Source organism: Pteronotus mesoamericanus, unplaced genomic scaffold (assembly GCF_021234165.1).
Source record: "Pteronotus mesoamericanus isolate MK-2021 breed Mesoamerican mustached bat unplaced genomic scaffold, CSHL_Meso_final contig_20, whole genome shotgun sequence".
Taxonomy (NCBI): Eukaryota; Metazoa; Chordata; class Mammalia; order Chiroptera; family Mormoopidae; genus Pteronotus; species Pteronotus mesoamericanus.
The window spans coordinates 53,464,738-53,489,958 of NW_026555085.1; the positions used below are offsets into that span (position 1 = coordinate 53,464,738).

General features: G+C 37.7%; 1 protein-coding gene across 1 annotated transcript in view; it reads right to left on the minus strand.

Annotated features, from left to right (window-relative positions):
- Positions 1-681: 681 nt before the first annotated feature.
- GPR63 (G protein-coupled receptor 63) overlaps positions 682-25,221 on the minus strand; it is a 45,405-nt gene continuing 20,865 nt past the window's right edge. The window contains exon 2 of the mRNA XM_054569734.1: positions 682-2,927. Within this exon, the coding sequence (XP_054425709.1) occupies positions 1,518-2,777 (1,260 nt within the window). The 5' untranslated portion in view covers positions 2,778-2,927 and the 3' untranslated portion in view covers positions 682-1,517. The remainder of the gene's footprint in view (positions 2,928-25,221) is intronic.

A 25,221-nucleotide genomic window follows, 5' to 3' on the forward strand; every position in this document is an offset into this window, starting at 1 on the left:
GGCTTACATCTGCTTCTTTATGGGAGACTCACCTCTGAGCACATTCACAAACTCCAGCTCTGTTATGGGCAAGCACAGGCAATAGTGCTGTTCTGGAAGCCCTAGAACATTGAGAAATTGCTGAACAACAGGACACCTCTAGCCCTGCAGGTCCAGACCTACATACAGCTGAATTTAACTTCTCCATAACTGTAAGTCACTTGTATAAACCAAAAAAATCACCTTATTTCCTGATAGCCTTATTTATCTGAGACTTTAAAGTCCCACTGTAAAAGGAGGGTTGGGAGAGATTTCATTTCATTTTTATATTCCCCAGGCTTTCTACAATAGTTTCATATTTCTTTTGGAAATTAAAAAAATGATTTTTTAAAGGTGTTATAGTCTTAAAAAAATAAAAGGATATACAAAGTTCCCTCTTGACTCTGCAGCATCTAAACCTGAATGATGAATGATGTGCCTGCGTGGCACAGTGAAACAAACAGCCTCAAGACTTTTGACCAATTTTTTTGGATTGTAGCTCTACCACTAACGTTGGGCAGAATTTTAGTCTCTGAGACTCGCTTTCTTCACCTGTAGAAAGGAAGAAATAATACCTACCTCACAGGATGCTGTGAGGATAAAAAAATGCACAGTGCCTGGCACATGGTAGGTGTCCAGTAAGTGGTAGGGCCTTCTCCCTGCTGGACTCAGTGAGAATCCTTGAGTAAAAGGAATCCCATAAGCCCACACCGACCATCCCTTAGTGAATCCCATTTAAATATGCAAGGATGCTCTGTCTCCTTGACTTTGCCCTATTACTCTAAAGAATCACTATTGTGCTTAGAAAAATTTCTACATTTCTATGTTCTCTCCTGTAAACTGCACATGCAGGTAAAACAAAAAAACTATCTCCTTAGAAATGATAATGCAATGTTTCCTAAAGCGCAACATGTCATGTATAAAAACAATTCTGAAAAACATGACTGAATTAGTTTGTACATTGTTTCTTAAAGTGCACCAAAGCAAATATTAATGACCTTTGAAATGTCACTAACCCCCTTGGGTTATTTTAAAATAAAAATAAATGTTTATCCACTGAGATGTATGTGGTTTTTGGCTCCAATATGATGGCAAAAAAAGCAGCAGTGTCTTCCAGAAGAAAAAGAATTAATAAAATCCACTAAGTACACCTGAGAAGCATACAAAACACCTACAATTCAGTGTGACTGCAGGCTCAATGAAACACAATCCTGATTCCCACTTCCAAAACAAAACCAGCCAAAGAAACAAAAAGCCATCCCCCCACCCTAAATCGAGGACTTCTCTTGAATCCTGGAGGTAACATTGGTGATCACTTCCCTTGTGTATATCCTTGGTAACAGATTTATAACTAATCATCATTCCTTCTTTACACTGCACACACACACTTACACACAAACCTATGAAACAATAAAGTGTAAGTGGAAAAGCCATGTGAAAGAAAATTCAGAGTCAGATAAAGAACCACCATGACCCAAAACGTCAGGCAGTTCTAGTATTCACACCACCGTCCGATGCTCCCCACACACGTAGACTGCACTGGGGCGGATCCGGCGCCTTGTGTGACCAGGGAGCCGCGGCAAAAACTTGAAGGACTTGGGCATCATGTCCAGGCAGGCATCGTGGAATTTCTTAATCCTCCAGTAGTAAATCAGTGGGTTCAATGCAGACTTGAGGTAGCAGAGCCAAAGCAGCCAGGTGCTAATCTCAAAAAAGTTGTGCTTATAGTAAAAGTGCTTACTGAATGTTGCCACAAGGCTGTAAGTGGTGAACGGGGCCCAGCAGATGATGAAGACGGCAAAGAGAATCAAAATGGTGGTGAAGGCACGTGTTTTAAAGCCCATGTCAATGCTCATCTGGAAAGGTCTCTGTAGACTCATGAGACCCAGTTTGCTGGCCTGGCTGAGGCAGATACCCTCAGGGTAGCTATGGATCCTCAAGGCATTGTGCCGAAGAGTGTTGAGTATGCCCATAAACGAATAGAGTATCACCAAGAAGGGTATGAAGAAAGAAGTAAGAGAAATTAAAATCACGTAAGCCTGGTATCCTGGATTGGCTGAGTACCCAAACACGCACTGGGGGGCTCGGGAAGGTATCTGCAGGTCAGGGTTTCCTACAGCCAAAGGGAAAGCTATACAGAAGGAAGTTGCCCAAGACACCGCAATCAGAACCTTAGCCCTATATGGGTTGAGCTTATCCTGCCTCTGGACTATAATGAGGAACCTATCAATGCTAATGATGAGCAGGATGGCTACTCCCTCAATTACAAATAACCAGAAAAACATAGCAGATACCCTACAGAAGAATTTCCCAAAAATCCATCTGGTAGTAAGAATAGTTACCAAAGCAAAGGGCATGTTCAGCACTGCCAGCAACATGTCTGCAAATGCCAGGCTGGCAAGGAGGATGTTAATGGCAGATCGCATGGCAGCTTTTTGGTAAACCATGAGGCAAACCACCAAGTTCCCAAGAAAAGACACAAACAGGATAAATATCATTATAGCAGAGAGAAGGATTTGGAGAGGCAAGTTTAGGCTCTTATAAACTGCTGGTGTTGGGGGCACAGCTGTGCTGTTCACTGTCAAGGAACTCATCTCCGTGGGAGCCATGGTTTCCAAGTTGTATCTCAGCAGCGGACCAACACCAGGATGCTGGAATGGTGGGGAGACCGTAATATTCACGTTCGTGTTTTCATAGACTACGAACGTGGTGTTGGTTGCCCCAGTATGGGACGCAGTCAACACTGCAGAGAAGACCATGGTTTCAGTAGGATGGAAGGGGCCGGCAGGTAAGTGGGTGTTCTTCAAGCATTCCAACACCGAGCAGCAGTATCACGTTTCACTGATGGGCTTGGAAACATATTCTGGAAAATAAACAAAGGCTTCCATCTTCCACAGGAGTCCTTTTGCCTGAAAATAAGCCCAAAACACAGAAAGTAAATGAGAAATGAGCTTTGTAAATAACACTTGACTTCTTATATTTCGTCATGAAGAATCAGTTTGACTTTTTTAACCCTTTAAAAATGTTTATGTCTCCAGCAAAGACAGCACAAAAATATTTTTGTTCTGTTGTTTCATTTTTAGTCAGCCATGGTGGTAATTCCATATATGATGTGAAAGTAAAAAGAATCAAAATATATTACTGCTTCAAAGTCAAAAGTCACCACCTTATTTTTAATTTTTCTTTTAAACTTCCAATAGTGGCATTGCCTTTTCATAGTCACTATTAATACAGATTTTATTATCTGCTTCTCCTGAGTACTAATATTTTTCTTAATAGACCTTTGGTACAGGTTCATATTCTATTTTTACATTCGCACAAAACTAGATGGAAAAAACCTGAACTCAGTTTTCTATTTAATGCTTTTGTCCTAACACCCTTATAAGTAGGTAATAGGTTATTTTCTAAAAAGGTCTGAAACATTCTCCTGGCTTTCTGTTTCTTTGCTTCCCCCCAACACCCCCAGGAATCCCACCATCACCACCCTAGAAAAGTTATTCAAAAGGACAAGGAAAATTATATGTAAAAAGTCTTGATCATATTTTCAAGGCCTCTTTTTCCAAAGCTCACTTTGCTCCTCATATTCTCTCTTCTTTCCAATGCCCACCAATTTCCATCCTTTATTTCCTCATACAAATACTTCTATCTTCTCAATTTCCTCTCCCCAAAACCGACTTTATTATGTGTTAGCAACTTGACAGGAGATGTCAACCAGATAATAAAGATGGGATTTCTAAAGGAGAGGACCAGAAAAATACTCAGCAGCAGAGAATAATGTTCCAGAAAACATACATATATTTGTTTATCTTACTCCAAAAAGTTTCCTTTCACCTCTTATCTTTATCCCAACTTCTGCAAACCTAAAGTTCTCTGAGGGGACTTTATTAGCCGATCATCTTACTAACCCATTTTTGTGAGGTAGGTTCTTCCTTCTTTATTGCAGAGATAGCCTCTTTAATTAGAAGGAATTCTCTTCAGATTTCTGGGTAGATTCCTTTACTAAATCCCAAAGATTTGGAAAAAATAAATGCATGGAAGCTTAACTTGCTCATTATTTGGACTTATAATTAGTCATTAATTTTAGGGGTAAATTCCAAAAGTCATTTTATTCATTTCTTGGGGTATGGAGGGTAGAGACACCCAATTTGCCAGACCCAAAATCCAGTGTTATAGCCAAATCATGGAATGTCTACCACGCTTGTATCTCTCTACAACCCCCTCTGTTGTCAGGGCTGCCTTTATGAATAAGGAGAATAATCTACTTGTTCAAACTAATTTTACTAGTTATTCTCACTTTTATAGCGCAATTTATTTGTCCCTACTAGATGTTATCCATCTTCACATTTTCACTTTGAAATGCAAAGTGGATGAGATACCACACTAAACCAGTGACTCTCAAATTTTATTAAACACAAAGGGCCAATGATTAGGGGGCTGTGCTAGTTAGACACCATAATCTCTTTAGGAAAACCTAAATATATGTATAAATAAGAATAAAGACTGTGCTTGCTACATAAATCAGCCTCAATACAAGTCTGTCTATAGAGAAAAATTATAAACAGGCAAATGTGTATCTTAAGCCTGATAATAACAGCTATAATTTTTCTTGACCAAGAAAATAAACATATATCATACGGAAGTAGAATACACTTTATTTTGTATTAAAATATTTGACATACATCAGTTTCATTTCAGTTGTACAAAAATGATTTGATATTTTTATACACTATGAAATGACCACCACAATAAGTCTAGTTAATATCTGTCATCATGCATAGTTAAAATTTTTATTGATGAGAACTTTTAAGATCTACTATCTTAGCAACTTTCAAATATACAATATTATTAACTATAGTCACCATGCTATATATTATATCCCCATGACTTATTTATTTTATAACTGGAAGTCTGTACATTTTGATCCCTTTGACCCATTTCAGCCACTCCCTATTGCCCCACCTCTGGAACCACCAATTTATTCTCTGTATCTATGAGCACGGTTTTCTTATTTTGTTTTGTTTAGATTCCACATATTAGGGAAATTACACTGTATTTGTCTTTATCTGTCTCATTTATTTCACTTAGAATGCCCTCAAGATTGATCCATATTGTTGCAAATAGACAAGGCTTCATTTTTTGTATGGCTGAATAATATTCCATTATGTGTAAACACATATACATATACATTCATACATATACATTCATACATATATACAAACATAGGCATGTATATACCAGATTTTCTTTATCCATTCATCCATCGATGAACACTTAGATTGTTTCCATTATCTTGGCTATTGTGAATAATGCTGCAAAGAACATGGGCTTGCAGATATCTTTTCAAGTTATGTTGCTGTTTTCTCTGGATAAATGCATAGAAGTAGAATTTGTGGGTAATATTGTAGTTTTCTTGAAATTTTGGAAGAACCTCCATGCTGTTTTCCATAGTGGCTGTACCAATTTACAGACCCACCAACATTGCACAAAGGTTCCCTATTCTCCATATCCTCACCAACACTTCTTGCCATTTTTTAAAAAATACTTTATTTATTTATTTTGAGAGAGAGAGAAAGGGAAGGAGAAAGAGAGGGAGAGAAACATCGATGTGTGTTGCCTCCTGCACATCCCCTACTGGGGACCTGGCCTGCAACTCAGGCATGTGCCCTCATGGGAAATCGAACTGATGACCCTCTGGTTCGCAGGCCGGCACTCAACCCACTGAGCCACACCAGCCAGGGCTTCTTGTTGTTTTTATTATAGTTATTCTAACAGGTGTGAGGTGATACTTCATCATGGTTTTGATTTGCATTTCCCTAATGATTAATTGATGTTGAGCATCTTTTCAAGTACCTGTTGGCCATCTGTATGACCTCTTTGGAAAAATGTCTATTCAGATCTCTCCATTTTTAATTCGATTATTGGGGGTCTTTTTAGTATTGAGTTGTATGAGTTCTTTTATATACTATGGATATTAACCCTTTATCAGATACATGATTTGTAAGTATTTTCCCCTATTCAGTACATTGCCTTTTCATTTTGTTGATGGACACACTTCAAAACGTTTCCTTAGCTACCTTGAGAGACAAAAACAAAAAATGGAATGAAGCTAAAGCAAAACCACATTTAAAAGATGTCTTTTACTTTGTTATATATACATATACAATCATAATATATTTCTGCCATCAAAGCCTCCCATTACTATAAAAACTTCTAACTCAACTGATTCAATAACTCATTTATCAAGCATTTATTTTATAATCTAGTATGTGCCAAGCACTTGAGAGGTGGCAATGAACAAATGGTTCCTGGATTTCTGGTTAAACAAGGCTGACTAACCATAAACCCTGCATCTGAAGAACACACTAAAATGACAGTAGAGGGATTTTTTTTAAAAAAACAAAATGTATAACCCAATAGGACAAAAGGTAAGAATGAAAGATACATCAATAGATAGGGATTTTTTTTTTTAAGCCAACAGCAGATGTAGTATGGTAACTGACTGAACAGGCCAGAACAGAGAACTCCTTTCCCTGGTACCTCCAGGGAAATATGCTTAGAAGCTGACATACTCTATAGATCCCCAGAGAAGCTTTGGATTGGGAAGTACCAATTAAATAAGACAAGTATCGCACACAAAGTCAGATATATATGTATATGGCGTATAATAGGCCCTTGCTACATGTTTAGAAATTCTAATTAGAAAAGGAGAATGGTAGGCAAAGAACACAGCAGGATGGAGGAGAGCCTACTCCTGATTTCTTATGAGATAGGTAGAGCCAGAAATAAAGAGCCAGGCATTTCACCTGAGAGGTAACCCAAATTTCAATTGTATTTCATTAAAAATAAAACTAAAAGCCATCACTTTCAGGTGGCAATCTGCTTTGAAATTAAAATGAATGGTCTACAATTAAATTTATATCACAATAGCAATGTCTGCTTTTTGGGAGCTGAATTCTGTTAGTTTTTTGGTTTACTTACAGGTAGAGTAACAGGAAGTTTTGAATAAACTAACCAAAAGAGAATATGTAACAATTAAGTGTAGTGGATTAGGTGGGGAGGGGTCTCTATAAAGTTATTTTTATAAAGAGTTTATCATCATTGCACTAAAATTTCACGTATTTTCAAGATATATCTAACTTAAACCCTGCATGCAATAAAACTTAAGGGAAAAATGCTATGCGCACATTTAAGGATGAACCACTGGCAGTGTTCTTTTTATACTACTGCTCCATTTCGGATATATTTCTAATTCCAACGAGAATGTTCACCGCCCCCCCCGCCCAACAAATGTGTCTAATTTTCTTATGAAAAAACATTTAGTTCTTCCATGGATATATTTAAAATTAAATTATTAAGCCTGAGGATTTATTTGCATTCATGTTACTTTTCTCCACAAATACTAAGGAAAAATGAAACTAAATGTCAGCAAGGGCACTGTTTCAAGGAGAATATTCTAAGTGACTTCTGATGACAATTAAAACTGATATTCAAGTGGCAAAACAGGTCAGCATTTAGTAGAAAAGTATATTAATTATAATTAAAATCTAAGAAAATGTATTTTTTTAAGTGGCGAATAGAAGAGTAACATTCTGGAACCTTTCTAGAAATACAGAAAAAAAAAAAACTGATGAGTCCCACGGGTGACAGGTTTTATTAATATTCCTTTTGTCTCCTATTTCCATTTTTATTCTTGGGCTCACATTCATTAAGTTATTGTTCTGCTGTGAATTTTCACCTGCCTTGAAACTATTATTGGGGAAAATGCAAGCCACTTTAATTTCATCAGCCTTTTCGAATAGTTCACAGGTATATTATTTACCTGCCATGGATGTTTCTCACAATGATATCTGACTGTAAATTCAACATGTGGAGTGAAACACCAAGTCTAATTAGATAATGAATCTGGAATTTTAAAACAAATCATAAGCCTGCTGAGATCTATAACTGTTATGTTGAAACTTGAATATTTCCTGTTATCACCTGCAAACTATTTGCATAGGGCGACGGTGAAAAGTTTTGTTTTGTTTTCTACACCTAAGGGAGTACCTGGGCACTCAGAACGAAATCCTCATGCTAATTAAAAGCAACGATTTTGTCTGATTTTAGAAACACACATAAAACAATTTTTAAAGGTTTAAAAGCTTTGCCCTTTTCTTCTCATGCGACAAGCAGTCTCCTCCTGCCCACTCCTTCAACTACCTGCATGCAGACACTGGCATGTGTTTTAATGGCCCAAAGCTCACTTCTGAGTTCCAGCCTCATGCACCCAACCCCTCATTTAACATTTCCACCAGGATATCTCAAAGGCACCTCCAAGTCTGCATGTCCACATCAATCTTAGGGGGATGGCCCCTCCCTCCTCTAAGCGACCCCACACCAGTGTCCCCATGCTCAACGACTGGATCACGACCCATCTGGTTACACAAGCCAGAAACCTAACAGTCACTTTCACATCTTCCTCCCTCAGATATAATTTATTCCATCACCAAAGAACTGTACATTTTAATTCCTAGTATTTCTCCTATCTTTCCAACCCATCTACATCATCCTGCCCAAACAACCAACAACTCTCACAGGGCAGAAAATTTGCCTGGGTTATTCACAACTGGATCCCCAGCACCTACTATGACTGTGCCTGCCACACAGCTGATGTTCAGTAAACATCTGTTCAATTAAAAAATTTAAAAAAGCCTCCTGCTAACTATTCACCCATCTTTATTCCCTGTTCACTTTGTGAATTCTTACTCCTCCATTACTATGGTAATCTTCCCTGGTCCCCTGACCAAGCCAATCCCCACCCCATTCTATTGTCTCATTTTAGCATGTGCTTCTCTATGATAACATCCAATCCACAATCATTTTACAGTATCCACAGCACCCCCTGGCACGTGTCTGTGTCTCTGCCCACCCCACTCGACCGGCCCCAACTAGATGGCAAACTTCAGAAAGACAAAGATGTGATATGTTTTTTGCTCAGGACTGTATCCTGAAACTCAGTTAATAGCCTGGCATACAGTATACACTCAAAAAGCTACTGAATCACTAACTTAAAAAATTCTGTTATCATATTCATAACCTAATGCCTCCTTTTACTCCCTGCTTATGGAACCCTTAAACAAAGAGTTCATTCTACAGCATTACCTTTATAGTTCTTCATTGAAACATTTAGTGTATCTTGTCTATTTGAGAAGCAAGCTACAGAAATCAGCACAGTAATAATACAGAAAGAAGAGATGAAACAAGCACCTAGTGCGATCTGTCAGAGTAGGTTTCCATCCTCTAAGCAACACGTCAGAGAGTTGCTCTAGTCCAAATATTTGTGTCCCCTCAAAATTCATACGATGAAAACCTAACGGCCTAATTTGATAGCATTAGGAGGCGGGAGCTTTTGGGAAATGATTATGTCATGAGAGAAGAGCACTCATGAATGGAATTAGATTGGGAGTGTGGAGAGGGAGGTGGGTGAGAATTGGCAGTGTATTGAGGGGATAAATGGTAATGGAAAAAATACAATAAAAATAAATAAATAAAAACGGCGTGAAGAAGCTCCACTGCACCGCCTGCTGCGAGAGAATACAGAGAGAAGTCTGGAGCCTGGAAGTGGGCCCCGCGCCTGACCATGCTGGCTCCCTGGCCTCAGACTTCCAGCCTCCAGAACTGTGAGCAATAAAATTCTGTTGCTTATAAGCCAGCACCCAGTCTGTGGTATTTTATTACAGCAGCCCAAATAAACTAAACAAATAAATAGAGGAACACAATTATATTAAACCCACAGTGTAGAAATTATGTGAATGGAGGCAGCAGGTTCATAGAAACCAGGGAAATATGAATCTAAGATTAAAACCTGAGCAGTAATAAAAATAAAAGAGTATAATAAAAATCAGAGCATTATAAAGCTCTTACAGACTATAACAGGGAAACTAGGAAATGAGAGAACAGAGGTGAGAAAAGTTGGAAAAGTGCTTTAGGCCCTGTTTACATGTCTTCTATATTCATGCAGTTCCATCTGCCACCCGCATGTCCCTAAATCCCCTGGATCTCAGCTGATTGCTCAACTCTGACCCCACTCAACCCACCACGGTTCGGCTCCTCCGAACACTCCCCAATTCATACTACACACTACAATGCTGGCCACGAGATCTGCCTTCCACTGGCTGCCAAAGTGGCTCCTTATCCCAACCAAGGAGTGAATGCCTAACAACACTCCATGGCGAGAATGTCTGCGTAGGAGATGCAGGAGACCGAAAGGGTGACTCTTCTTTTATATCCCTGACTGACCAGCAGGTCTATGGATAGTTCTTTAAAGTCTGTTTAGACAACTCACCTGATGGAGTTGTGGCCAGATCAGTAACACACTACCTTGCAATTGCTTTCCTTCCTCCCTGCCTCACTTCCTTTTTCCCCTCCCACTTGCTGCCCGGAGATTGCACCTCTCAGTTCAGCCTTCCATTACATTAGCTTATTTAGATAAGGCAAACCTCAGGCTATGGTTTCTGGCAAACCCCAGCTACGTAAGACCAAAGCGCTGAGAAACAGATACTAATCTAAAAATGTATTACTACTACTACTATTACTACTACTTTTATTCTGTACTCTAATTGCAGTTAATGAACTCATCATCAATTTACTCCAACCCAAAACCTGGAAGTCAAACACCATCTCTTTTATTTTTTTAATTTTGTTTATTCTATTACAGTTGTTTCCGTTTTTCCCCCTTTGCCCTCCTCCACCCATCCCAGCCCCCACCCCTACTCCCACAGTCAGTTCAGACACCATTTCTTGTTGTCCCTCTTCCAGCACCCCAAACCAGAAGGTGTAGCCTGCCAGTTTTACCTCCTAAGTAGCTCCTTAACTGTTTCCCTCCTCCTTACCCCTATCACCATGTCTCTAGTCCAGGGGGGAAGCCTCCTAAATGGTCTCTCTTCCTCAGTCTTTCCCTCCCACTTTAAATCCACCCATCAAACTGTAGCCAAATGAAATTTCTATAAAATCACAATTCTAATCATTTAAACACTTGGATGGATTCCCATCAACAGTATCAATGGTGATCAGCCTTTTTTTCTCCTCAAACCTGAGGGATCCAACATACTCATAACTGATAAGAATTCTGGGGCTAAGGGGATATGGAAGGATGGTCACCAAAAAATACAAGCATCAGAATTTCTAAAAGAAATTCTGCTCCTCTACATTATAATATATCCATTTATTTGTTGTTTGTTTTGTTTTGTTTTTCTGACTAGTGCCCCTTCTCCCATCACCTACCTGGTAAAGAGAGGGTCACTAGGTCATGGAGGTAGTCATGTGACTACCAAACACTCCATCTCCACAAAGTGACCATTCTAGAGATGGGTCCATGACACCTGCTGACCCCTCTACCCAGAGGATCTTCCACATTTCTGTCAGCTTCCTCCTTCATGCTCTTACTTCCCTTAAGATTCATTCTCTCCAGGAATCCTTCTCAATAATGCAAACTAAACTAAGCACCTTCTCTCTGTGCTCCAGATGCACTCTGTGCACACCTCCAGGTTAGCACTGTGTTACAAAGACATTCTCGCCCCAGGAGCAAGGCACCTGTAAGAAGTTTTTATTAGGATTTTAATTAAGGCCAGGTGCTGAGGAAAGACTGACTTTACAAAGTAATCTGGGATTCCTCTGGAGTAAATACATTCTGTAAATATAACTACCCACAAAGTAAAATACCCATCTCTGTGAATCCCTTTAACAGAGTAACAGAACTGTCTCACACTTTAAGATTTAGAGATAATTTTAAACTTAGAGGAAAGAAAAGGTACCATAAAACAAGAACATTTTGTTTTCCTAGTCATCTACTTCTGCTTCCAATTTCCCCACATATATTCAAACACTGACTGTTCTTTAAGTATCTTTCAACCTAAATGACCAACAGTTAGGGACCTAGTTAACTCGATGAGACATGATTCAGACACTTTACGTGTTATTTATGAAGTCTGTAAAAACATGGAGAAACGCTTGCAATGTAAAGTCTTTTAAAATGCAATAGAATATTGCATATAAAGTATAACAGTTTTACATACACACACAGGCTCAGGGGAAATAATCACTCCAATGCTGAAAGCAATGTTAATGACAGTAGAAATATGGGCTTTTTTTCTTTCCACATTTTAACGTACTTCTATTACCTTTATTATAAAAATAGTTAACTGGAATCCTAAAAACACTTTCAATGTATTTGAAAGGAAGCATAAAGCCATGCCTCATTAAAATTCTAATATAGTAAAACCTATTTCTATAAGAATTATTCATGATAACTGAGTGACCAAGGTTAAGCCAGTCAGAGAAAGACAAGTACCGTGTGATTTCACTCATTATGTGGACTCTAATGAACAAAGTAAACAAACAAACAGAAACAGACTCAGAGAGCAGGCTGACGGGTCTGGGCTGGGGAGACCCACGGACACAAACACAGCACGGTGATTCCCAGAGGGAAAGAGGGTGGAGGGAGAGAGAAGAGGGTAAAAGGGGGATAAATGGTGATGGAAGGAGACTTGACTCGGGGTGGTGAACACATAATACAATATGCAGATGATATATGACAGAATTGTAAAAAAAAATTCAAATATAGTAAAACTTCATTCTAAAAGAATTATTCATTATAGCTGAGCAATCCAGGTAACACTGAGGTGAGTGAATGTACTTCACCTTTTTGACAGACACATTTGGACAAGTACTATTCACTTCCCTAGCCTCTTCAGTTATGCTGCGATGTCATTAAAGATGCAGATCAGATGTGCAGGACGCAGGGCTGAAGGTCTCAGCTTCATAACTGGTCTGCTACTATACATCTTGAGAGCTCCCGAAAGACTGCAGAAAGAGAGATTCTGCACGGGGTGCTTTTCTTAATGGGACACGTGGTTGTCCCTGGGAGTTACTGAACTGTATGTGAAGCCCTAAAGCAAAGAAGAGTCGTGGCTATTCTGCCCCAGCCTCCATCACCCCAGCAGACCTATTTCAACATCGGCTTTGACTGCTCCTCCGGCTTGAAGTGCCTTCAGCTGCCACTCTCTCCAGTGCTTTGACCTCCTGCAATGCAGGCTGCGGATGCTCTCGAAAGGACTTCTCCACGGCACTGGCTAGCTGCTCCTCTTTCCTCCTCCTTTTCCTGTATCTCCTAACTCCTATCATTTCGCTCCTACCCTGATTTGAATGAAAGGATAAGCCTTTAATATGAAATCAGTTGCTATCTTGTCCCTTGTCTTTGGATGCCAAATGAAAGAGTTGCGAATCTGCGACATTAGCTAGGAGCTTGCTCCTCAAAGAGTGGTCTGTGGACCAGCAGCATGTGCATCACCTGGGAGCTTGTTAGAAATGCAGAATATCAAGCTCTAGAGCTACTCAATCAGAATCTGTGTTTTAAAAAGATCCTGAGGTGATTCCGAGGTGAACTGAAGAGCACTATGTATGCACTGATTTAGGTGTCTCTGCCTAGGTTGTTTTCAGTAGCCAAAAGTCTATGGCTCTACTTACACATTTAGCACTGTTCTAACCTGAGGAAAGCAGAGACTATGCCTGCCCTCCACCTTAGCAGTTTTAATCAGAAGCAGGCTCATTACTCACTCCTAGTCTAGCAGCAGGGATGAAGCCGTGAGGATGTGCAGCTCTGTGCTCTGGGAACAGGGCTCTCTGCCAGGGCTGCCGAGGTTTCAAATGAGGTTAAATCAACTAAGCTCTACACTGGTCCAGACTTGTGGAAACACAGAATAGTTACCAATTCCTAAAATGCTACTGCTTTATTTAACATGCTTTCCAAATTCCATAAAAATTAAACTCTGTATTATGTTCTATCCTGTATTTCAGAAGTCTTTAAATATGTAAATCAAATATTCAGAAATTGGAGAAATTTAGGGGAAGCCCAGTCAGAGAAAAAAAATACTTTCTCATTGATTTTTTTCTTGATCTTCACTGGCGCCCAGGTGAGCTAAACCCTGAGGAAATACAAATTGCCTCTAGTTCATAAGCTGAGTCTTTACAAATTATCAAAAATTTATGGCTGGACATATTAAATTCATTTTTAAAATCAATAATGGAGTATTTTGCTCTAATTTAAATATATCCTCTTCCACCTTTAGAATAACATCTATATTTTTGGCAGCATCTCATCTAGACACCAAACCAAGTAACATGTACTTTTTAATTAAACTTTTTATTTTGAGATAGCTGTAGATACACTAGAAGTTTTAAGAAATAATACAGAGATCCATTTACCCAGTTTCCCCAAGTTTCTTGCAAAACTATAGTACATATCACAAACGAGAGACTGCAAACCATACAGTTAACGTACAGAATAGTTCCATCGCCGCGAGCATCTCTGCTGTTGCCCCTTTAGAGTCCCACCCCGGGCGGGCCCTCCCAGAGCCCCAAGTCCTCCCTGAGTCCCAGCCAACCATTCATCTATTCTCCGTATCTACAATTTTGTTATTCTAAGGATGTTATATGAATGGAATCATACCGTATGTCATCTTTTGGGGCTGATTTTTTTCACTCAGCCTAATTCTCTGGAGAGTCATTCAAGTTGTTTCACATGTCAATAGTTTGCTCCTGTTTCTTCCTGCATAATATTCGGTCAATCTACAACAGTTTGTTTAACCTTTCACCCACTGAAGGATATGTGGTTTGGTTCCAGTTTTTGTATATAACATATAAAGCTACTACGAACATTCATATACAGGTTTTTGTGTGATTGTAAATTTTCATTTCTCTAGCATAAATGCCCAAGAGTACAATTACTGGGTCATATGGTAGATGCATATTTAAATTCATGAGAAACTATCAATTTTGCAGAGTGGCTGTACCATTATATATTCCCACCAACAATGCGTAAGTGATTCCGTTTCTCCACATCCTCACAAGCATTTAGTGTTGTCACTATTTTTAATTTTAGTCATTCTAGCAAATGTGTAGTAGTATCTCATGACAGTGTTAGTTTGCATTTCCCTAATGGCTAGTGATGTGGAGATATTTCCACGAGGTTATTTACCATCTGTGTAACACCTTCAGTGAAATGTCTCCTTCATATCTTGTGTTTATTTTTATTTGAATTGTTTTTTACTGCTTTAAAAATTATCAATATACCTACATACTGTCTTGTTGGATATGCAGTTTGCTACTATTTCCTCCTAATTTTGTGATTAGCTTGTCTAATCATCCTTTTAACAATCTAATGCAAAGCAGAAATTTTTAATTTTGATATGGTCCATCTGTCAGTTTTTTCTTTTGTGCATGGTGCTTTTGGTATCAGGTTTAAAAACATCTTTTCCTAATCCTAGATCCCGAAAATTTACTTCTATTTTTTTTCCTTTTAGGTTTACTCCTTTATGCTTTACATCAAGTCCTTAGTCCATTTGAGTTAATTTTTATATAATGTATGGAATTTAGGTTGAGGTTCTTTTTTTTCCCCCGCCTACATATGTCTTATCGCTCTCGCACCATTTTGAAAGGCCTACCCTTTCCTCCACTGATTTGCAGCTTTGTCAAAAATCAGTTGAGCATATTTTGTGGATGTACTTCTGGGTTCTATTCTGTGCCATTGTTCCACAAATATCATACTATTTTGATAATGCAGCTATATAATACTGGGTAGAGGGATTCCTTCCACTTCTTTTTCAAGATTATTTTAACTAGTTTAGGGCCTGACCTTTTCCATCTAGGTTTTAGAATAAGTTTAGCTATATTTGCAAAAACATAGAAAAATAGGGAGGTTTTGACAAAAAGCGTTCCTGTTGTACAGCCACCCTTTTCCTCATCCTTTGGCTAGGGGGATAAGGGAACAGGCTCTTTTCTTTCTTTCTTTTTATCTTTGTCCACGTTGCAGCACTCTGATATCATCAACGGCAATGAAGGCACTTATGAAAGTCATTGCTGTGTTGTTCCTCAGTCCCATGGGCCCTAGGCAGCCTGCCTTCTTTCCAGTTTTCTTATGTTTCTGTGTTATGTCCAAGATGAGGACCCGGGAAGAATGGGCCTATTGCCCCCTTGATGGAAGCAGAAGTTCCAATGTAAATTTTTAATGTTATTTGTGGTGCAAGGAGAAGAAAGAAGAAAATAATCACAGAAATATGCAGAAATAAAGTTTCAGACACCTTCCACTATTTATAAATGCTGCCTTGAGATCATTTAATAACCACAGAGGGACAAATAGAAGCAAAACAAAACCAAACCCTGTTTCCTCAGGCCCCACCCAGCCCAGGGACAGGCACACAGCAAAGTCAGTGCTCAATGAATGCTTGCTAATTTACTTACTGATGCTCCTCATTTAAGAAACTTTTGAAATATCTTAGGCTCTCTTTGGAAATGAACTCCATATTCCTGGAATACAAGAGAGGACCAAAATAAAGAGATGAGAGTTTTGCTCAAAAAAGAATGTGGCTTTGCCCTGAAGCTTTTCATTGTATCTCCCATTACAAAGAGTAACTTAAGATAATAGACAGTCCGGAAACAGATCCACACATATATTGTCACAGGATTTACAACAAAGGTGTCACTTCAATTCAAGGGGGAAATGGAAGAGGGTTTCAGTAAAGACTGCTAAATCAATTAGGTATCTGTAAGGAAAGAAATGCGCCTTGGCTCCTAACTCACACATGTAAAAATCAATTTCAAATAGAATCTTAGACCTAAATATGAATAGGTCGAGAAGATAATGTTGGAAGATAATATCAGGAACTTAGGTAAGCAGCAATGTATTAACTAGACACACAAAAAATACGTGCTCAAGAGAAATATGGTTAAATAATATTTCATTAAAATTAACAACCTCTGATTTAAGAAGTCATCACAGAATAAAAAGGCAAGCCACAGACAGAGAGAAGATAATTATGATGGGCTCATACAGAATTCTCAGAGAACCTCTACAAGTCAGTAATTAAAAACAGACAAATCAGGGTTTTTTATTGTATTTTTTCCATTACCGTTTATCCCCTTTATACCCTCCTCCCCCCGCCCAACCACCACACTGCTGTCCATGTCCATGAGTCCTTTCTCCTTTTTGCTCGATCCCTCCACCTCCTAACGCACCCCACCATAGCTGTCATCCTGTTCTCTATTTTGCTTGTTAGTTCAGGTTGTTCAGAGATTCCACATGAGTGAAATCATATGGCATTTGTTTTTCTCTGACTGGCTTAATTTCACTTAGCATAATAGTCTCCAAGTCTATCCATGCTGTCACAAAGGATAAAATTTTCTTCTTTTTATGGCCGAGTAGTATTCCACTGTGTTAATGTCCCATTGTTGTTTTATCCACTCATTTACTGATGGACACTTGGTCTGCTTCCAAATCATGGCTATTGTAAATAATGCTGTGCTAAACATTGCGGTGCTTATCTTCTTTCTAACGATGTTTTGGGTTTCTTTGGATATATTCCAAGAAGTGGGATCACTGGGTCAAAAGGCAGGTCCATTTTTAATTTTCTCAGATATCTCCATACTGTTTTCCACAGTGGCTGCACCAATTCTGATGTGCAAAAACTTTTTAGTTTGATGTAGTCCCATTTGTTTATTTTTTCTTTTGTTTCCCTTGCTTGAGGAGACATATGAAATACTGCTATGAGCAATGTCCAAGATTTTAATGCCTATATTTCCTTCTAGGATTTTTATGATTTCCAGTCTAACATTTAAATCTTTGATCCATTTTGAATTTATACTTGTGCGTGGTATAAGAAGGTAGTCTCGTTTTATTTTTCTGCATGTGTCTGCCCAATTTTCCCAACATCATTTAATAAACTATCTTTAGTCCATTGTATCTGCTTGCTTCCTCTGTTGAATATTAATTGACTATAAAGGTATAGGTTCATTTCTGGGTTCTCTTTTCTGTTCCACTGATCTATGTGTCTGTTTTTATGCCAGTACCATGCTGTTTTGATTACTATGGCCTTATAGTATAGCTTGATATTAGGTAGCATGATTCTTCCAACTTTGTTCTTTCTCAGGATCGTTGTTACTATGCAGGCTTTTTGTTGTTCCATATAAATTTTTGAGATATTTGTTCTAGTTCTGTAAAATACATCATTGGAATCTTGATAGAAGTTGCACTGAATCTACAGATTGCTTTGGGTAGCATGGACACTTTAATGATATTCATTCTTCCTATCCATGAACATGGTTTGTGCTTCCACTCATTTATATATTCAATTTCTTTCTTCAATGTCTTATAATTTTCCAAGTACAGGTCTTTTACATCCTTGGTTACATTTATTCCCAGGTATTGTATTCTTTTTGAAATTTTTTTTTAATTTTAATTTTTTAATATATATTTTATTGAATGCTATTACAGTTGTCCCATTTTTTTCTCCCCTTTCTTCCCCTCCACCCTGTACCCCACATCCCACCAGCATCCCCCCCTTAGTTCATGTCCATGGGTCATACATATAAGTACTTTGGCTTCTCCATTTCTTATATTGTTCTTAACCTCCTCCTGTCTATTTTGTACCTACTATTTACGCTTCTTATTCCCTGTACCTTTTCCCCCATTTGCTCCCCTTTCCCTCCCCTCTGATCTCCATTTCTGTGACTCTGTTCCTGTTCTAGTTGTTTGCTTTGTTTTTGTTTTTGCTTTTAGGTTCAGTTGTTGATAGTTGTGAGTTCATTATCATTTCACTGTTCATAGTTTCTGATCTTCATCCTTTTCTTAGATAAGTCCCTTTAACATTTCATATAATAAGGGCTTGGTGATGATGAACTCCTTTAACTTTACATTATCTGGGAAGCACTTTATCTGCCCTTCCATTCTAAATGATAGCTTTGCTGGATTGAGTAATCTTGTATGTAGGTCCTTGTCTTTCAGGACTTTGAATACTTCTTGCCAGCCCCTTCTTGCCTGCAAGGTTTCTTTTGAGAAATCAGCTGATAGTCTTATGGGAACTCCTTTGTAGGTAATTGTCTCCTTTCTTCTTACTGCTTTTAAGATTCTCTCCTTAGCTCTAATCTTGGGCAATATAAGTACGATGTGCCTTGGTGTGTGCTTCCTTGGGTCTTTGGGACTCTCTGAGCTTCCTGCATCTCCTAGAAGTCTTATTTCCTTCACCAGATTGGGGAAGTTCTCCTTCATTATTTTTTCAAATAAGTTTTCAATTTCTTGCCCTTCCTCTTCTCCTTCTGCCACCCATATGATTCAGATGTTGGAATGTTTAATGACAGGTTTAATGACAGGTCTTGATATATATATCAAGACACATGTAAGGGTGTTCTTAGAGCCAAAGACCAAAAGTAACCCAGATGTCCATTAACAATGTAAGATTAAATGTTTCGTATACTCATACTAAAAAATATATACAGCAATGATAATATATGGTTCCACTTTATATGAAGTTCCAAAGCAGGAACAACTAATCTACAGTAATAAATGTCAGAACAGAGGTTATCTTTGTTGCTAGAGGAGTTAAGAATGAGAGGAGGCTCAGGAAAAGTTTCTGGGAACTGGTAATGTTTCTGTCTTTATCTGTTCGTGATTACCTCAGTACAACTTAACATTTAATTGAGGTAATTGAGGTAAACACTTAATATTTGTGTACTTTACTGTGTGAGAATGTTGCATATCAGTAAGAAAGTTTATAAAATATCTACATAAACAAAAAGAAGAAGAAAAATAGATAAAAGACAGACAGTTGACAGAAGGAACAGAAATGGCCCTCAAACATACAGAGATGCTCTGCTCAACTTTATTCTCACTAAAAGAAAGGCATATAAACTCTCAGAAATACTATTACTCACCTATAAGACTGGCAAAAAGTTTAACATTCTCGACATTGATAAATCTGTTAGCCAACTCCATACTGGTGGGAGGGCAAAATAATGCAACCTATTTAAAAGAAAATTTGGCAAATCTAACAAAACCTTATGTGCATTTACCCTTTAACACAGAAATCACAGTTCCAAGAATTTACCCTAAAGAAATACCTTCACAAATACAAAATAATATATGCATAAAATTATTCATTGCAATATTGATTGTAAGAACAAAATACTGAAAACAGCCTAACTGCTCATCAAGGAGACTGGGTGAATAAATTTGATACAGCCACAAAACAGAATACCATGGAGCTGTCGAAAAGATTAATGATTTCAGTAAACTGATAGTGATTTCCAGATATACAGGGGTGGGCAAAAGTAGATTTACAGTTGTGAGTATGCAAAACACAGAGTTTTTTATTCTGTATTATTTGTTAATTATATCATTTTCCATACAAACAACCCTAATCCTACACTTTTGCCCTACCTGTACTGTAAAGTGATGAAAGCAAAGTGCAAAAGAGTATATATAATAAATTATTTTTGTAAAGTAAAAGGCAAACATGAATATATGTATTTATTTGCTTATTTTTGAAAAAGAATAGTCCAAAAATGGGGAGTGCAGGGTATTGAGGTAGAAAAGGTTAAGATTAGAAAGTCTTTTCTGAGTATATTTTTACAGTTTTGACTTTTGAACCATTTAAATACTTTACATATTCAAAATTTAATATTAAAGGGATAAAAATATAAACCATCAAAATCTAATATATACAAAAATAAATGAACCTAAACCTCTATATCAAATTAATAACCACAGGAAGAAAGATTTTGTCTTCTGAACATATACTCTGATTGTATGCCCTTAAAATGAATGACCTACATTCTAAGGACAAAATATATATACAACCTGACAAAGAAACTCTTCCCTTTACTTAACACACATTTGTTGATAGTTGTGATACTGATATTTGGTAAAACTATTTTGTATGCACCATAGGATAAAGCATATACACATTTATGTCACCTCCCCACCCAGCTCTATGCAGTGAAAGGGTCTAGAAGCCACACTGCAGATACAATGAACATCCAGGTCTTGGTTTCTAAACGCCATTAAAAGAACCATGGCTTCTTAGAAAAATGTCTGGCTCCAGGTGTGGGATAGGAAAAGTTGAGATGAGTGAGGCTGAAGTACCTCACTGGATTAGAAAGCAAAGAAGTGCTCCAAGACTAATGGAAACTTGACAACCTCACTTTTCCCTAGAAGCTTTTAGGAACTTTTACTTTATCATGAATGTTCTTCAATTTCACAAGAATTAGTCTGAATTTAAAGATGCCTTCATCCATTTTGCTGGACTCTCAGAACTCATCAGTCTGAAGATTTGGATTATTTCCCAGAGCACAAGAGGAGCTTCTATTATTTATTTGGTATTTTCAACTCTTTATTTACTGTTGTATCTTCTGGAATTCCAAGCATTTAGATATCAACTTGACTAAGCCTGTCTTTTTGCCCTTCTTTCAAGTTGTCTGCCTCCCTTTTGCACTGTGTTCCAGGAAATTGCCTTATATTCATTTTTCAAATCTTCCATTGAATTATTTTAATTTTAGAAAACAAATGTCTAATTTTCAAAAGTTCCTTATTCTTTGTTCCTATTTTATTATATCCTATTATTTTCCAGATATTGTATTCCTAAACCTTCCCTAAAGTTTTTCTTTTCTTATATTCTCTTCCATTCCTTAAGTATGTGTTTCTTCCAAAGACATTGGTTCTGTTTATCACTCTTTCGTGATACTGTTTTTGTCCTGTCATATATCTTGTGGATATTTCTGATTAAAGAACAGGGAGGCTTTTGCCTCTATGGCTGTTGTTGGCTTCTTCTGCCTTTTTTTTAACAGTCTCACCTACAAGGCAGCTGGCATGGAGTTCTGTGTATGGAGATATCAGCCTTGTCAAAAGGCAAGCGTTATTTTAGGTTGAGCAAAAGTGGGTCTTCAAATATCAAGAAGACAAGGGTTTCACTTTGGGCAAGGGCTTCACTCCCCTCATCAGCTCCAATTATCCCCCAGGCTGTCCCTTTGACTTCTCAAGGAAAGAAGTCTCTAGTTTTCAACTTGGGTAAAATGCTACGCTGCTCTATCCTATAGCATATGGCTGCAGATAGAGGAAAACAGTGCAGGTGTAGATTGTGGCTTAACTATTTATTCTACCCCCGACCCTTCATTGCACTTAAGACAACATTGTGAATCTTCTCTTAACTTGAAATACCTATCATGGCCAATAGAAGTCTACAAAAAACAAGGTGTGGTGAACTTTCAAAAATTCTCAGTCATAAAAGGATTCTCAATGTTCACACTAAGAAATTACTGAACCCATCTGTTTTTATTCTTCCTCTTTTTAAAAATTTCTGTAATATATGAGATGAAGAGAAAAATCACTCCTCCATAAAAAGCATATCAGTTCTGATTTTATAGGCATGCACGCCTTCTTGAGTTTCCTCTATAAGTTTGTTTTACCTTTAAGATGTCTTTTATTCTTTGATTTATCTCTGAGCAGTAGCTATGGTTTCTTAACATGAGAGTGGGCCAATAAGAATGGCAACATATGAACATCTGCATAGTCTACCAGATATTCAATTTGTATTAAAACAAAGACTATGTGAAGATTGGCACTACCTAAAATGGGAGATAAAATTATTACAAGAAGTCAAGAAAAAAGAACTGTTATTATTTATGTTAATTCAAAGAAAATGGAAAAAATGATAAACATTTTATGTACCATGCAAAATGACATTCAACAGTACTCAGAAAATAATCCATAGACTTGTTCAACATACAATTTCTATCTGAAACACACTGTGTGCGTGCGTGCGCGCAACAACCAAAGGACAAAATGTACGGTGTTGGTGAATGCCGTGGCAGCGGAGTGCTGCGTAAAAGTATTTTCTGCCCAAGTCACATTCCTTTTCCTTTTGGTCTCTTTCCTGACATTGGAGAACACAGCAGAAAACGTTCATGTCAGATTATTCTTTCTCTACAGGTTCTCATAAGAGTAACTGAAAGTAAGTATGTCCACCACTCTGATATTTCTATTGGTCAAAAGCAGCCATTTGAATTTGTGCCAATTTTTACCTCCGTAAGCTTCTTTGTGCCTGTTTCTCTTACCCATGAGCAATCATTTACCGTGTAGCATGGCTGCCTCCAGTCCCATCTCTAACCTATTTACCTTTATTAATAACAATAAGAAATTAATGTTGGCTTTGAGCATTTACTTTCACATATCAAATACTAACCTAGTGCTTACATATTAGCCAGACACTATTCTGGTACCTTATGAACATTAATATTTGCAACAACTTCAGAAGGTGGGTATCATAAGTATTCTCATTTACAGGTGAGGAAGCTGAGCTACAAAGAAACTAGGTAACTTGCCCCAAGTCACACAGTTAATGAATAGCAAAGCTAGAATTTGCACCTAGGTAGTCTGGCTCTAGTCTGTGAATCATGATGTCAGACGGAAAAAAATTCTTCTTCCATAATATGAGAAAAAAATAAGGTGTGCAATCATAGCTACCATTTCCTAAACACCCACCATGTATCAGACCTTCACAAATATCATTACTAATTCTGACAAACCACCACAAAGACAGAAGTTATTGCACCAGTTTTGAAGGCAAGTAAACCAAGGCTCAGACCGTGATGTACCTCCAATCACACAGCTAGTGGGAGAGCTGAAATTTGAACCTAAAACAGCTCGGTTCTAAAGTTCCTGTTCTTTCCAAAATTTTGCTGCTATCCTCATCATCTGAGGAAGGAAAAAGAGACTTTTACTCATTTTATAGAGCAATCTGCAATGTGAAAAATGCTGTCCTTAGACCTGGCCCACACCCCTGGTCTAATACCTTGAGAATTTTATTTTTAGACCAGCCTTTCCCAAAGGTTTCATTTTTTCCTTCAGAAAACTATTCCCTGAGGGCTTGAGGCAGCAGGAGAGCATTATTTTTATGCAGAGTTGATGAAATGACAGAAAAAAAAAAAAGAGAGAGAGAGCGAGCAGTGACTAAAATAAGGACATTTCTGGCAGTAAATTATACTTCCACAATTAAAAAGTATGCCTAACATGATAAGGAAAATTCCACTATCTCTTATCCTCAGACACTACTTTCATTATGTTCACTAAGAATTACACTGTCTGGATAATTTCTGGAAATCCAAACAGTTGGTGAGAGTTGGATAAACTATGTGAATGAAGAATGCTTTAGATTTTAAAACATTTTATGTGCATGCCTTAGAACTCTGAAGTCAGTCTAAAACTGTTTTACACTTAAAATGCCTCAAAATATAACTCATAAAACTGCTATTCAGCATATATATAATACTTTAGGGATGACATTAATTTAACTTCATGGGAGGAAGGTAAGATATTTAATTCCCCTTTTACATTTGTGGAGATTTATCAAACTGATAGTTATCTCCCATAGATGTAGTACAACACCAAGAAAAATCTGATCCTGTATTAGTAATTTGGATAGATGTGAGAAAGAAGATAATAACTCTAAAATGGGATGCCTCATAGACTTGAGACCATGATCCTAAATGAAATGACATAAATCAATAACTAAAGAAATTTTTCACAGTGATTAGTCACTGAATATAGCATGACACTGTAAATAATCTTCATGAAGTTATTGCTCCCATCTCTGCATTACTTTTGATACAATTTGCTTCATGTTAACATGGACTATACCACACACCAGATACCAAGAAAGAATACGGTAGAAAAGGAGATACATTCCTTGACTTCAAAAGCTTTCAAGCATTATAAAGATCAACAGAAACGCCACCATTCTTAAGTTCATTAAAGTAATAATCCTTTATCTTCAGATGCAGGAATTCTTTATTATTAGAAGCAATGTTACACAGTTCTTAAAAATCAATGACTCCTAGAATGTCCCCTGGTCAATAGAAAAAGGAAAGATAAAAAGTCATTCAGATTTGTTCTATTTGAAATGCAGTCAGCGCCTGTGGACAAGGTAATCCTGCTCTGTCATTTTTTCAGTGACACGGTTGTCACTACAGAAGAATTGAGAAGTATTTTTAAAAATCCAATAATTAACACATCTCTCATCTGAACAATAGATTTCTCAGGCACTGACCTCTTCAATAGCTATGGAGCTGCCCTGTAACTCGATTTTCTGATGGTCTGTTAATTAGGGAAAACCACCTTGGTGTCCCAACACATTTGAGAATTGTATTCTACCATCTCGTTGTTTCCCAGCACTTTAAAACTGTTCATCCACTTGAAGGGAATTTCCCTACGTTTGTGCTGCCAAAGCACACTTGAACATTACACACTTATATGAACTCCTACAGCAGTGACTTGATCGTGTTATTCTGGAGAAGAGCATATGACGCGTGGCAGTGAGTGACTAGGACTCACATGGGGTTCAG